General features: G+C 43.0%; 1 protein-coding gene across 1 annotated transcript in view; it reads right to left on the reverse strand.

Annotated features, from left to right (window-relative positions):
• Positions 1-2,379: 2,379 nt before the first annotated feature.
• LOC119020545 (potassium voltage-gated channel subfamily KQT member 2) overlaps positions 2,380-15,396 on the reverse strand; it is a 17,855-nt gene continuing 4,838 nt past the window's right edge. The window contains exons 5-19 of the mRNA XM_037099928.1: positions 11,676-11,851; positions 11,233-11,358; positions 10,686-10,796; positions 10,473-10,568; positions 9,775-9,869; positions 9,602-9,670; positions 9,384-9,413; positions 9,007-9,086; positions 8,395-8,619; positions 7,326-7,373; positions 6,950-7,058; positions 5,399-5,530; positions 5,133-5,253; positions 4,844-5,019; positions 2,380-4,640 (exon numbers count right to left, since the gene is read on the reverse strand). Of these exons, the coding sequence (XP_036955823.1) occupies positions 4,001-4,640; positions 4,844-5,019; positions 5,133-5,253; positions 5,399-5,530; positions 6,950-7,058; positions 7,326-7,373; positions 8,395-8,619; positions 9,007-9,086; positions 9,384-9,413; positions 9,602-9,670; positions 9,775-9,869; positions 10,473-10,568; positions 10,686-10,796; positions 11,233-11,358; positions 11,676-11,851 (2,234 nt within the window). The 3' untranslated portion in view covers positions 2,380-4,000. The remainder of the gene's footprint in view (positions 4,641-4,843; positions 5,020-5,132; positions 5,254-5,398; positions 5,531-6,949; positions 7,059-7,325; positions 7,374-8,394; positions 8,620-9,006; positions 9,087-9,383; positions 9,414-9,601; positions 9,671-9,774; positions 9,870-10,472; positions 10,569-10,685; positions 10,797-11,232; positions 11,359-11,675; positions 11,852-15,396) is intronic.

A 15,396-nucleotide genomic window follows, 5' to 3' on the forward strand; every position in this document is an offset into this window, starting at 1 on the left:
ATTCGATCGGGTTGAATATCAGTATCTATGGCAGACGCTGAAAGCTTTGGGTTCAGCCCAGGTTTCATAGCCAAGGTCCAGGTACTGTATTGTGATATTGCGAGTACACTTAAAGTTAATGGTGGCTTGGTGGTTTATTGGTTGATATTCAGATCTTAGAAGAAAATGTAGGGGTTTTTTTTACAAAATCCTCTGCCACCATTAACTGGAAAAAGAGTGAAGCTGTGCTCATCGGGAAAAAGTCTTTTAACACCTTGACTCTACAGGAGGGCTCACTTGGAAGAAGGTGGGTCTGAAGTACTTGGGGGTGTTTTGGGTGAGGAATCCATGTCAGAAAAAAAACTTAAGAAAACAGACGGTAAGCTTAAAAAATGGAAGCAGCTTTGTCCAAGCAAGTATAGAGTAGTTTGAGAACTACAAGAGGTCAAAAGTAAAACTGTGTACAGAATGATGGTTAAGTGTCTAAATAAAAACAAGTGTCATGAACGCGTCACCTGCACTTGGGAGGTGATGTCAAACCTGCCTGGAGAGGCTTGTATAAGCCTCCATTAACAAAGAGGGTAGCTGACCAACAGTGGAGGCTCTTTTCCTGACTATTAATAACAGAGGTGGAAATGATGCTTGTCCTTTCTGTCCTCACAAACAAACTGTGTTTCACTGTTTTTCAAAGTGTGTGCATCTGGCACCATTGTTCATCTTTCTGGAGAAATTGTTTGTAAAAATGGGGGAAATTTTCTCCAGACAAATGTTTATTTGTTGTTTCAAGTACAAAAACTCAGCCAAACACAAATGTCAACTAGCAAACTTAATTTTGGGACAAGTGAAGATGGCTGTGTAAGTGAGCAGGACGAGAAAAATTGACCACTCGGTAGACAAGAATCTGACACTGCTGTTCAAGAGGACTGTTATAGCCAGAACAATAATCGATTTTAATTATTATTGAGAAATGAAGGATGTGGGTGAGTTTAGCCTGATGTGGACTCACAGTGATGTGTTGTGCTCTGCAGAGGAAAGCCAGCTGTTCTTTTCTGAAGTTACTGTGATTTTATTGTGTATCTATTTATTGTGTATGTATTTAATAATTTGTCTGTCTATATATGATCATATTTAAATGTAAATAGTTAGTTTTTTTTTTAAATGACCAAATAAATTTATTCTTAAAGATCAATCAATTCTCTCTGTGTCTCTGTCTCTCTTGCAAACCCTCACTTCACTTTGTAAAGTTAAATTATTCAAACCATTACAGACCTCATCATTCATGAGATAAAACAAGTCAATTATCATTCAGGGAAGTGTCCTCAAGGGTGAAAGTGACAAATATTAAATGATAAAAATGCCTGAAGTGATAAACATTCAGCTGATTTCATAACCCCCTTTAAATCCACCAGGTTCAAAACAAAGAAGTGAGAGACAAGATGGCCACTCAGAGCTGCAGTTGTCTGTTTAGTGTGTCAATGTTTCAGCTGTTTTGTTCATTAAAGACAATTTAACTAAAGTTTCAGTCTGTTTGAAAACGTGTCAATTTAGTTTGTTAACAGATGAGATGAACGACACAAGAAGGTTCAAGATTTTTAATACTAAATACAATCAAACAGGCAGAGTTCTGTGCAAAGAGACAGTTTATTTTAATTTGAAAAAACATCACATTTGAACAAAGGATGATGAAACATGTTGACAAATGTTCGCAAATTCAAACATGAATCCACAACATGCTGAAACATTCAGATGTTTTTCAGACAAGTCTAAAATATTCAGGAAATAATTTCATATTTTCAGTTTCAGTCTTGTCGAGAAATGATGAGAACTTAAGGACTAAACTGTCTCCATGGAAACAGCACAAGAAGTGTGTTTACTTTCAACTAAATACATTACAGTAGCTCATCAGCTAATCAGAAGAGAGCTGCTTGATCAGCTGATCAGATGCATAAACTGTCTGATGATGAAACCATGTGATCACAAAGTATCACCTTGTATACACCTTGTATCTGTGGTTTCTGGGGGCGGAGCTTAATGATGCTGCTGCTCAGGTCGCAAAAGAGACTTATTTTGGTAAGTTTGTCTTATTTATGATTCCTGAGGTTTTGCTGATGCTCCTCACCGCCCCCTGCTGGACAGATCAGCTGTCACATCAAAGGCTTGGCTGAAAATAGTACAGTCAGCAGTTGGGATTATTAATGTGAAAACACTGTATTTGAATGTACAGCCGCAGGACATACTGATTCAGCCAAAGTGTAGCATGTCGTGTACAGTATGCCAAAAATACCTGGATGTGTTTCCAGTAACCATCGGACCGGTTTACTTCCCGTAATGTGTCCCACAATGCAAAGCACTGGAACAATAACAACATCCAGTCAGGTCAACAACAGGATGTGTTTTTCGTTTTTTTTTTTTTTTAATGAATTGATTATCACTAAATTTGATGCAATGTTTCAGAGTTGAGAAGCTTCACAAACGGAGGAGACCTGACTTCACAAACCCCTGCAAGGGTCGCTAGCTAACCAGCCGGTGTCCTTGCTACACAGTGGGGGTTTGTTGTTAGGGTGCTGATGATTACTTCCAGTTTCCACAACAGGCTGAGCCTGGCACACAGCAAAACACAGTTAACAGTTTCATACTGCATACTAGCATGAAACGTGTGTTGTGACAATGCATACTGCATCTGTTGGCATGGAATCAAACTTTCAGTTTAATGGGTAGCTCGTGATGGATTAACAGGAGACTTGGCCAGAGACAAAACTGCAAGACAAAAAAAGTTTCAACTAAAAGCAGCGTAGCATAAAGTCTCTTTGACTTGAGTTTAAATGACGTGGTGTCTTTGAATCGAGTTTAAATGTTATACATGCATTTCACTGAGTCCCACCCTGCGCACACTGTTATTGGCTAAGACACACAGCCTCTGACCAATGGTTGACACCAAATAAAACCTCCTGAACACAGCAGAGTAATGATCTGCAGGCAGGGGGCAGAGCATGGATCTATAATGATCTGGATACAGTGTTGGAGGCGGAGCTCAGGTCATTTCTTTTAAAAGCTGCTGAATAATACATGAAGCTAAAAAAGCGGGTAACTTCCTGTTCAGGGACAGAATAATTCCCCCGTGCGAATCTCACAGACTTGGTTCTTAGCAGGTTGTGACGCGTTTTACAGCCACTTCTTTCATTACGTAAGCTTCGGGATATAAAGTCTTTGTTGGGCACCTGGTCATCATGTTATGTTGACCACTAGGCCACATTGGCGGTTCCTGAGGGTCTGGGTCAGAGTGTCTTTTCTTTTTTACTTCTATTTATTCAGGGAGAGTTCACAGAAAGCACAACTTTATGTTTCAGGAGCATCCTGATCACATTCACACCTGGAAGCTGCTCAGTACAACCACAGTCTGACCTGCAGCCAATCAGCAGCTGCACATGAGCAGTTGTGGTGAAGCGCCTTGATAAAGGGCACCTGAGTGATGGTGATGAGGGTGGAGCTGCAGATACAGACACCAGAGCACATTTTGTTGTTGTTTGAGTCCACATATCCTGTGTAGTGCACCTTCAACATTTACCTGCAGAGAAGTTCAGGTTGCAGCTGAAAGCTCAGGAAGACGCTCTTGGCGCTCTGTACAGGAAATACAGACAATTACCAAACAAAAAAAATGAAAAACAACGACAGGATCTGTTGGTGTTGTGATGTGTAAGTCAGAAGTTCCTCAAGATATAATGACTAAATTTAACAGCGGAGGGACATGATCATGGAGAGTCTTGAATAGGAAGTCAAGCAACCAATCAGGTGTGAGTGTGCCCTACAAGTGAATCAATCAGTTACAGTTTCAAACATTCATATGAATAAAACCACAGTGACACTATAATTCCCATGATGCATCACTGCAACTCCAGCTGTCCACAGTTCCCACGATGCTTCACTGTAACTCAGGCTGCTGTCTTGCACTCTGTCCAGTTTTAACATCATTTGTTTTATTTTAACAGTTCTGCTGGTTTCTGCTCAAATTTCAACTTCAACTCTACTTGGTTCCGGTCCAGGCCTGGTCTGAGTGCGGAGAGGGTGCACAGAGCTCCGAGTCGGAGTCCGACTCCCCCTCTGCAATGTACGGCCGGACGGTGGCGCAGCGGGTGGCACCTCCTCCTCCTCCTCCCTGGTGGTCTCCAAGGTTAGCAGAGGATGAGTAGAAACCATTGTTAAGGAAGTCCAGATTCTCTCTGGACTGGGAGATGGAGAAGCCACTGAAGGAGCGCTCCAGCTCCTCATGGTCTGCGGAGGGGATGGAAATGGAGGTGTCGCTGTCTGGCTTCACGTCCTCGCCTCCTCCATTACCATTAGTCCCCTCTCTGCACTTCTCAGGTCTCTCTGTACCCCCCCGGTCTCCAGTGCTGTGTCGGTTCGATCGGTTCCCGCCATGTCTCTCTCCTGCAGGAGGAGGTGGGAGCCTAACCAGTGACCCGTCCCCCACTGGACTCGGTGTGTTGCCGTGGCTATGCTGCAGAGGGGGCTGGGCCTGCTGGTGGAGCTGGGAGCTTATTGGCTGCCAGGATGTGGAGGGTGGACAAGTTGGAGTGTTGTAGTTCCTGTGTCCAGTGGAGCTGCTGGAGCGGACCATCTTTGACACAGAACGACTCTTCTCAACATGGTCACCAGGTATCACCCTGTACATCATGTAAAAAACAGAAGAACAACATGTCAACAATGTGTAGCCAACAGGAAAACAATGTTGATGTAGTTTCTTCCAGGTCATGGTTCCAAGTGCTATATCATAGCTCTTGGTCCTAGCCCTAGCTAAACAATGTATAGACAACATTCTATCAACAGCAGGTCCTGGTCTGGTTCTAGTTGTGCACTGGACACTGACTGGAGGATCTTGGCTATGGACTGGCTTTTCTCCAGCTGATCCACCGGACTGTGGTAGGGTGGCGCTGGGTCTGGCTCCTTAGATCCAAAGTAGGCGTCAGTTTCAGCCTGAGGGATTCCCATTCGCTGGATGTAGATGTTAACCAGGAAGTCCAATTTCCTCTCCATGGACAAGACCTGAGGACACAAGACCAGCAGACGACCAATCAGATTCAAGACTGATTCAGAAATCCAGCACTTCTACTCTGCTCAAAAGTGTTTCTAGCATCAAACTGGCTGCCATTGTTTACCTGCTTTTCCACCTTTCCCAAACGTCCCATCATGCTTGGATCCTCAGGAAGTTCCTCATTGGCTGCTTTGGGGCGATCCTTGTCTGCAATTGGTGTTCCTCTGCCAACTATCTGATCCACCCTGCCAATCAGGAGACAGCACAGGTCAAACATACAGTGACATCACACAGTGACATCACACAGTGACCCATAGTCAAACTTTGAAAATCCAGTGTCCAACAAGGAAAATGTTGCCGAGAGGTCAGAGGTTAAAGGGTTAGGGTTACCTTGACTGCAGGTTCTTAATGCGAGCAAGCATGTCCAGGTGTCCAGCTGAGTACTGTTCGATCACATCCATGACATCGTAGGGACGAAGACTCTCTTTAAACTTCCTCTTAGACACCATGAAGCGCATGATACTGAGAGATAAAGAAAATAAGGAAGTCAGTTGACACCCAACCTCTGGGCAATGGGAGGAGCCCAGGTGGGCTCAGGTACTAACTGGAATAATGTGAATCTAGTCCAGACTGTACACTCGATCCATCTCATACACCTACAGAGTGGTCTAACGGTTCGTTTCAGGGTAAGAGTCAGGCTCAGGGTTTAAGACTTAGGTCTGGGCTCTCAGAGACAAGGTTAGGAGGCTACTGCTACACCTCCATATTGAAATGAGTGAACTGAAGTCGTTCAACACTTTATCAGGATCCTCCTGTATCCTGCATGCATCCAAGACCACAACAAAGACCCAGAACATTTTGGGGGAACCTGGGATCACCTGGGAGGTCTGAGCTTGGGACAAAGATGAAGAAACAGCAGCAGAAACCTGATAACTAAGTAAACACATTTGACAACCCACCAGTCAACCATTCAATAAGCACTGAAGCTCTGCAGGTTGACAACACGAAAAACATTGCAACAACGGTAACCATTTGTCTACAGCAACATTTGTGCTGAAAAGTCCTAGAGAGGAGTATACAAGCTGAGTGTTTGGAGGCAAGTCAGACAGAGTCCACTGAGGGAACCAAACACACCCGTAATGTCCTCTCAACGTCGGTCACATATTTCAAACATGGTTTTGGCAGCGACTAGATCTAAAGACTTGAGACTCATTACATATCAAACACTTTATGATTTTCATCAGAGATTCACTCATGTGTGGCCCTGCCTACAGTCTGCTGCTCAGTCTCTTATCCTTGACCAGGACCAGGACCAAGAGTGACAAAAACTGGCCGGAGCTGCGATCCTGGGACCAGACCAGGAAGCACAGACCCAGAGACAGAGTCGACACAGTAGAACATGTTTGTGTTGTGGGCTTCTGCTCCTCCTAGAGAGTTCTGGATTTGGTTTGCAGACATAATCACATTCTGACACCAGAATTCTACAGAACTGGAAAGCTGGGCTGTTAAAGACGAGCAGGAGGTGGGAATAAAAAAAATGATATTTAACCCCACCTGATCAATAGGAGAGGACTGAACAACACCAATAAGGATCACCGTAATAATAATAAAGATATAATAAAAAAGATATAATAATAATAATAATAATAATAATAACTACTAAATAATTTCTTATCAAGGACAGGAGCTTGAATGGAAAACAACAGAAAACAATGAAACAATAGAAAACAGTCAAGCTAAATGGAGGTCAGACTGACTGGTCTTACCCAACAGCTGATGGCGACCTTTGACCCTGGGGTGAGCACTAATAAATAAAAAAACAAATAAAAAATGTGAATAAAAGTAGAATGATTGCAGTGCTACATAAACAGCGAGTAAAGCGATGAATGATGACAAAACAAAATGATGTTGAGAATGACGACACACAACAACAGTTCGTACCAGATGGCTCTGATGGTGACCTTTAACCCCGGGGTCAGATCCTGGGGGACGAACTCACAGTGGCAGCTTTTGTTGTCGTCAGCAATGTCTTCTCCCGGCAGACTGGCATCTAAAACAACATCAGCATGTCAGTCAGCATCCCCCGCCTGCAGCGGGTAGAGCTGCAGCAAGAGGACCAGCTGAGACCGTTATGGAAGGCCTGATCTGTTCAGGGAAGAAAACCTAACCCATGTTCACAATAAAAGCATTCCGTTCGTTCATCGGTGGAAAGCTCTAAATGTGAGGCAACAATAACAGGAAGTGACTGAAGCTGGAAACGTCACGATAAATAACGCAGTTCAGTCCTGTAATTGTGTGTGTGTGTGAGTGTGCTGACCTGGTGAGCTCTTCTGCCTGAACTCTTCGTCCTGCATCTCTATCAGCACTACAGGAGGAGGCAGAGGAGGAGACAAACCTTCATCATAAGATTACACACTGCACATAACTTAGCACAAAGACTGGAAGCAGGGGGAAACTGTTAGCATAGCTTAGCACAAAGACTGCAAGTAGAAGGAAACTGTTAGCCTACCTTAGTACACAGACTGAAACCAGGGAGAAATGGTTAGCCTAGAACAGCACAAAGACTTGAAGCCAGGGGAAACTGTTAGCCTAACTTAGCATAAATACTGCAAGCAGGGCGAAACTGTTAGCATAGCTTAGCACAAAGACTGCAAGTAGAGGGAAACTGCTAGCCTAGTTTAACACAGAGACTGGAACCAGGAGGAAACAGCTGGCCTAGCTCAGCACTAAGCAAAAAAAATTGGAAGCAGGGGGAAACTGTTGGCATAGTTTAGCACAAAGACGGTAAGACCAAAAAAACATTCAACAACTTTGGTTCCAATCATGAATACAATCATGGGAGGCCTAAACTAGCTTAAACATTGGACTCTCTCCTTTACTTTCCTTGTGTTCTCCCTTACATCCTTTGCTCCTTTTCTTTAGTCATGCTTTTGTCATGAAGTCTGAATATCTAACCAGCCAGAACCACCAGTTAAAAACCAGCCAGAACCAGTGAAAACCAGCAACTATTCACCACAAGTTTAAACCAGTCAGATTATGAAGCATTAGCACTGGCTGACTCGCAGAATCCTTCAGATTTGATGATTCTTGTCTCTCTTGCACACTGTAGGACTGACAAGAGCTCAATGAGGGGTGTTACCATGGTAACGCCTGCTGTCCTGTAGACTCTTCAGGTGTTTTTATGGCTGGACAGAAGCTAGAGTCTATTGAAAGGGGCAGGGGTCAACAGTGACTGGGTTTACAGGATCAGGGTTCTACAAAATCAGCCATTTCACAGGATCAGGGGACTACAGTTTTGGTTGCTCTGGAGGTTCTCTAGATGATGATGTTAAAGGTTCACCTGTTGAAGACGGAGTGTTGTTACTGGTTGGACCTTCCCCTCTTACCCTCAGAATTTTGACGGGAAGCAGCTCCTCGGATCTTAAAGGCCTGTCTGGTTCTGCTGCGCTCTCCAAAGCTCCAGCTCTTGGGAACCTTGCTGGGGCTGTCCTCCAAACTGGGCTCCATGCTGGGGGACCGTCGCAGGGCCTGGATGTTACCCAATCCTCCTGGACCTCCAGGCACTCCAGGACCCACACCAGAAGCAACACCAGGGCCAACTGTAGGAACCACTAGAGACAGGATGGATAAAAATGGGACACACTGCAATCAGAAACAGTTTTCCTGCTTGGAACTGGTTTGTCTGTCATATCAGTCCAACAGTCTGCAGGTTTTCTGTCAGACCAGGTCCTCCAGCAGCTCATTTCAGCAGTACAGACTGCTTGGTTAAAGTTTTGTTAAACAGGCAGATTATCTGGTTCATACTGGATGGTGGATGTGAGAACCTGCAGACTGTTGGGTCTCAACTGAACAAACGTAACCAGATAACTTCCTGTGAATGTTGTCAGGTCAAGTTGTATCACCATGCAGAACACACGTGACAACAGCCTGTTCAGTGTTCAACAGATCTGAACCAGTAATCATCCAACAGAACATTACACTCTGGTTCCAACACCAACCGTGCTGAGGAGAACCTTTCCCTTTGGTTCCTGAACTCCGAGGAGATGAGAAGACCCTCTCCTTCAGACTGACCTTCTGACTGCAGGGCAAAAGAGGGACAGATGTCAGTGTTTGACAGTAAAGCATGAACAGTTACTCAGGTTCATTAAAGGCATTAAAGTCTTGGCGCCTAAACACTGTCTGCAAAGATACCTGTGCTATGAGACAGGCCTGGCTTGCTAACCAATCAGAGAGCTTGTTACATCATGTGGCTATTTTACATAAAGTCAGCACCAAGACATGTTGCAGATGCACAGGTGAACAGTTCAAACAGAAGGGGAACAAATCTAACAGATAAGAACAAACAGAAGAAGCGCTGTCTCATCTTCACACTGACCTGGGAGACGGTTCAGGCTGGACGTCCTTCCTGCAGGCGGACAGAGAGATGCCAAGAGACAGACAGACACAAAGGGAGACAGACAGTTTTATTCAATTCTCAGCTTATTAAAACTTTTCAAAGACACTTCTGTAGTACTGTGTTGTAGTAATTTGTTGTAGCACGGTGTTGCAGTACTCTGTATTGTGTGTACTTGTACTGTATAACATAGCACACACCTGAATGAGAGTCCTGATTTGTTCTTGAGGTTCCTCAATAAATCCAACTGGTTGAGAGGTGGAATCAACCTGCAAACACACAAAGTGACTATTCTTATAAAAGGTAATGACAGGTGTAGAGGTAAAAAGGTGGAGAGATGAAGAGTTTGACAGGTGGACAGTTGGAGTCTCACCTGTACATGGGGACAGAAACGGTCCTCTCATAATAATCCCAGGTTGAAGTCAAATCGGTTCGGCTGAGGTTTGTGGCATAAACCCTCCACGCTGCCTGTAAAGACAGATAGGAAGGAACCTGTTGATTACTGTGATTTTCAAACTAAAAGCTCAGGTTAAATCTATGACTGTGGTTGTGTCTCAATTCAGGGGCAGCATCCTTCAAGGACCCATCCTTCGCCGCCAGCAAAAGCAGGGTCCTTCAGACAGATCTGCAGGCCGCGTCAGCCGGCTGTTAAATGGGACAGTCTACCCTTCGAAGCATTTCCTCACCAGATGTCACTATTTATGCAGCTCAGGTCCACAAAAGTGACAAGAACAGTCAAGTTTGACTGTCAGATCTGTTCGAGCTTCAGAAATTCCTGATTTCCTTTTTAATCCTCCTGCTTGTGGAGAAAGAGGAGAAGCAGCTGGTTTATCTCGGGCTGAGAGGACCGTGGAGAGGTAAACCTGTTATTGGTCCCACAGTAATGTTATCAATATTATCATTATAAGCTATCTAATAGTTTGGGGTAATTAATGTACTGATACATTACGTTAATGCTGACATAAACTGCTGATCACCACATATGATTTTATTTTAAAGGCATTTTAACATTTAACAACATTAAACTTTCACTCAGGTGTGATTCTGAGTGACATCACAGTGCTGGCTCACCTGTATGAGTCCAGCAGCTGGGTTTCGTCTCTTTTCAAAGTGTTTCTGTCGGTGCTGCTCCTGAACCTTCAGAGCAAAACCAGAGCCCAGGATCCCCTGAGAGACAGACAGACAGACAGGCAGGCAGAGAGACAGGTGAGCTGGGCTGAACCAGGTAGAGGTTTACCTGTCTCAGGGTTAGGGTGAACTAAGGCAAACAGTAGAGTGACTCACAGCAGGAAGAGCGAAAAATGACACTCCGATCAGAGTGAAGGTTGCAGCCAGTAGGCGTCCGTTCCAGGTGATCGGGAACTTGTCCCCATAACCAATGGTTGTCAAGGTGATCTGACATAAAAAAACACAGACCAATCAGATCCTCTCATCACTGTGGACCAATCAGAGCCTCTCATCACTGAGTTCACCTGTACCAGCCTGTACTGTGACATCATCCTGAACACACCTGTACCTTCCTGTACTGTGACATCATCTGCAAAATGGCGCCGTACTAGGTGGCAGCCTGTTGCAGCAGCTCCGGGGTGTGTCCAAGTTTTCATAGTTTTTTCTTTATATTTTAGTTTTTATTCATTGTGTATTTTGGCAACTCTTCTCCAGTGACTGAGAGAAGATGGACACTTTGCTTTTTAAAACTCCTGCGGCACTTTTTATGCTGTTTCTGTTATCCCTGGCAATGGAGAGTCAGTATGTAGATGTGTTGATGTGTAACATGTTTATTGATTAGTATGTAGATGTTTTTGTGTATCATTAGTGTACAGTATCTTACCAGTCCCCACCAGAGGGCGTCTGCATATGTCTCAAACTGTTCATTGTCTTCTTTTTCTGCTAAATAAACAAGGAAACTGGCCAGAATGAGACACAAGAAGCCGATATACCAGGCTGTGATCAGTTCCTGCAGGGAGACAGAGACCAGACACCACAGTGAGACACATTTTATCACAGTGAGACACACAGGGACACACACGGTGACAAACACAGGGACACACACACTGCTCTGACAGCAGCAAGTGGAGACAGTAAAGGTAGCTGAAGTGCTTGAACTGCAACTAATGTCACGATTATCTGATATTTCTCTGTCTGCCCCCAAGTTAATTGTGACTTGGTGCTATACAAATATTGATTGATTGATTGATTGATTGACTGACTATTGACAGCAGTTGAAATGGTAGTTAAAGTGGTTGACAGGCACACAGATATGTCCCATGTTACCTTGCTGTGGGCATAGACCACTGATCCCAGAAGTTTCCAGGTTCCTCCGCGGCGGTCCATCCTGATCATCCTCAGAATCTGAAGAAAACGAAGCGACCTGATGGCTGAAGTGGCAAAGACGTTCCCCTGAGTCCCTGCAGCCAACACTGAGATGGACGCTATCAGTACCATGATGTCTGCAGACAGGTCAGAGAGAGAGAGAGACAGATGTCAGAGAGACAAATGTCAGAGAGAGAGACAGGAGGGCTAACAGGAGGAGATTTTGACTGGATATAGATCGGAAAGAGAGAGACGCACAAGGAGAGTTATCAAGGTAACAAACTGAGCAGACACGCTTAAGAATACCTCTTGAACAATATTATTGTTTTTTGTTCAGAAATAAGATAAACACTGAAGAATAGTAAAGAACTTGCATACAGAAGTCAACACAACAAGCCAGACTAAAGAAAGAGAGGAAAAACAGCTCGAGCAGGTCCCTGGAGACAAAGATCAAGACATTTAGCAGGTTGGATACACTGTTGCTAACGTAAGCAGTCAAAACAACTAGAAGAAAAGAAAAGAAGAAGACAGAGTCAACTAAACAAACAAGAAGACTAAGTGAAAACTACTGGACACTGACAGTAAGTTTTAACACTTTTAATTACAAATAAATTACAAATAAAATCCCAACTGAAATATTAAAACTAACTTTCCTGTTCAAACACTCACAGACCTCAGAGTTTTAACTGCTGTATCATGATGTCTACCTGCTCTGAGACAATAGAATATCCCCCAGCTGTAAAAAGCAAGACTGCAAGGGGCAAATATAAACAACAAGTTCTCTGGGAAAGACCAGAAACACTCCTTCTTGACATGTATAAAGATGGGAGGGCATGTAATTCAATCTTATATACTGATGAAGCTTATGCCTGGCTGGATGTCATCAGCTCCCGGTACTCCTCAGTAAAGAGAACAGGAAGAGATGGAAGATAAGTGTATTGGAGTAAAATGACCCAGACAACACTATCATGTCAGTCAACCTGTTTAAAGTTGGAACTGCCATGGTTCAAGGACAGCTGGCAAAGTTTGAGGGTGACTTCTCCGCTATGAAACTCAGGGCTCAAAAGGAGAGGAAGGGTCTTACAAGTACCCCACCAACCATTCTAAACTATCCTCCAAAATCTCTAATTTAGTTTAATTTAACTTAGTTATTTATTCCTTGTATTTATTACTTTATTATTATTTGTTTTAGTGTTTATCTTATTTTTAAAACAGAACACATTTAAAGATGAAATCATTTCAAATAACATGTTGGAACATTCAAGGCCTTAGATCATCTGCGTTTGGATTAAAAAGCCAAAATTCAGATTTTATTAGAGAAGTAAAAGACTCTGATATCACCATCTTACAAGAGACATGGTACAGAGGAGACAGTTCCACTGGTTGTCCTTGCAGTTACGTTGAGATTATTATCCCATCAATTAAACTCCAAACAGTAACCCAGGGCAGGGACTCAGGAGGCATGATTATTTGGTATCAGAACTAAGCCATTCAATTGAAATGATCAATGACAATGTTTTTTCCACTCTAGAGGGGGAAATAAACCAATTTAAAACTTTGGGAAACGTGCTAGTCTGTGGGGACCTGAACACTAGAACTGGAGAGAAAGCTGACACTATAAACATCCAGGGAGATCAGCACTTAGGCCTACCTACCTGGAGAATCCGGCTTTCCTCTCCCAAACTCCCCCCAAGACACAATTTTAATAAAATTACAAATAAGTGGTAGCCAGCTTTTACAGCTCTGCTGCACGCTGGGTCTGTATATAGTCAATGGTAGGTTACGAGGAGATTCTCTGGGCTGTCACACATTTAGTTTAGCTCTTGGCAGTAGTGCGGTAGACTATGCCATAACAGATCTGGACGCAATGTCTCTCAGAGCTTTCACAGTCACAAAATGGCAGCATTTGGATGAAGTATTTTACTGAATTATACAGCAATATTGCAAAGAACAGTGACCAAAAAAAAAAACACACACCAAGTGGAAAACTTTAGAATTAGTAATTAAAGACAACCCAAACCCTCTAGATGCTTCAATAATAGAGCAGGAACTTCAGGAACTGACGGAAAGCATTCAATCCCTGAAAGATAAAAAGGCCTGTGGAGTTGATAGCATCCTAAATGAAATGATCAAATATTCTGACCATAAATTAAAATTGGCTATACTCAAACTTGTTAATATAATTCTAGCAGTTGGAACTTTTCCTGACATATGGAATAAAGGTTTAATAACACCGCTTTATAAAAATGGAGATAAATATGACCCTAATAATTACCGTGGGACCTGTGTAAATAGTAAACTGGGAAAAACCTTTTGCAACATTATTAACAAAAGACTTATCAGTTTTATCAACGACCAAAATGTTTTTAATAAATGCCAAACTGGATTCTTACCAAATTTTTGCACAACAGACCACATCTATACCCTCCACACCCTGATTGACCAAGAATTAGACGAGAAGAAAGGAAAGGCCTAGGCATGTTTTATTGATTTCACAAAGGCCTTTGATTCCATCCGGCATGAGGGTCTTTTCTACAGACTACTCATCTGTGGCATTGAGGGAAAAACACATGACATAATTAAATGTATACACAAATAGTAAATGCGCAGTTAAAATAGGAAACAAACAAACAGCCTTCTTTTCCCAAGGTCGTGGGGTGAGGCAAGGATGCAACCTTAGTCTAATACTCTTCAATTTATATCAATGAATTTGCGTGTCAATTAGATAAATCCACGACATCTGGCCTCAACCTGAATGGCACAGAAATTAAGGGTCTCCTGTACGCAGATGACTTGGTGTTGCTGTCACCGACAAAAGAAGGTCTACAGCAGCACCTCGACCTCCTGCATACATTCTGTCAGACCTGCGCCCCGACAGTTAACCCAGAGAAAACAAAAATTATGATCTTCCAGAGGCAGTCCATTAGTCAGGAAACACACACAATTTGTATTTGGACACCACTAAATTACAACATAATAAAACTACACTTGGCCTCAACATAAGCTCCACAGGAAACTTCAACGTGGTTGTGAAAGATCTGAGAGACAGAGCAAGGAGAGCTTTCTGTGCAATTAGAAGAAATATCAAACTGGACATTCCAATTAAAATCTGGCTAGAAAAAAAATCAGATTTGTGTTAGAACCAATAATTCTCTATGGCAGTGACATTTGGGGACCAAAATTAAATCATGAATTTGACAAATGGGATAAAACAATAATAGAAACTTTCCACACAGAGTTCTGTAAGAACATCATGCACGTCCAGAGAAAGTCACCAAACAATGCTTGTAGAGCAAAACTCTGCCAAATTTCCCTCATATTGAAAATACAAAAAAGAGCAATTACATTTTACAATCACCTTAAAATTAGTGACCCCCAGACATACCACCACAAAGCCCTAACCTGCCAAGAGCTGAAGCCAGAGAAGAGTCCCCTCAGCCAGCTGGTCCTGAGGCTCTGTCCAGAAAACCTAACATGGTCCGAACAGCCTCGGGACCACAACACCAAGCCAATCAGACCAAACCAAATTATCCACCAACAAAAAGAAATCTATATCACATACTGGAAGGAAATAACTAAAACACAGAGTAAATTAAAATGTTCATCTATTGCTTCAACATCAACACAAACACACACACACACACACACACTCACCACCAACAACACACTCACCACCAACAAC

Source organism: Acanthopagrus latus, chromosome 6 (genome assembly GCF_904848185.1).
Source record: "Acanthopagrus latus isolate v.2019 chromosome 6, fAcaLat1.1, whole genome shotgun sequence".
Taxonomy (NCBI): domain Eukaryota; kingdom Metazoa; phylum Chordata; class Actinopteri; order Spariformes; family Sparidae; genus Acanthopagrus; species Acanthopagrus latus.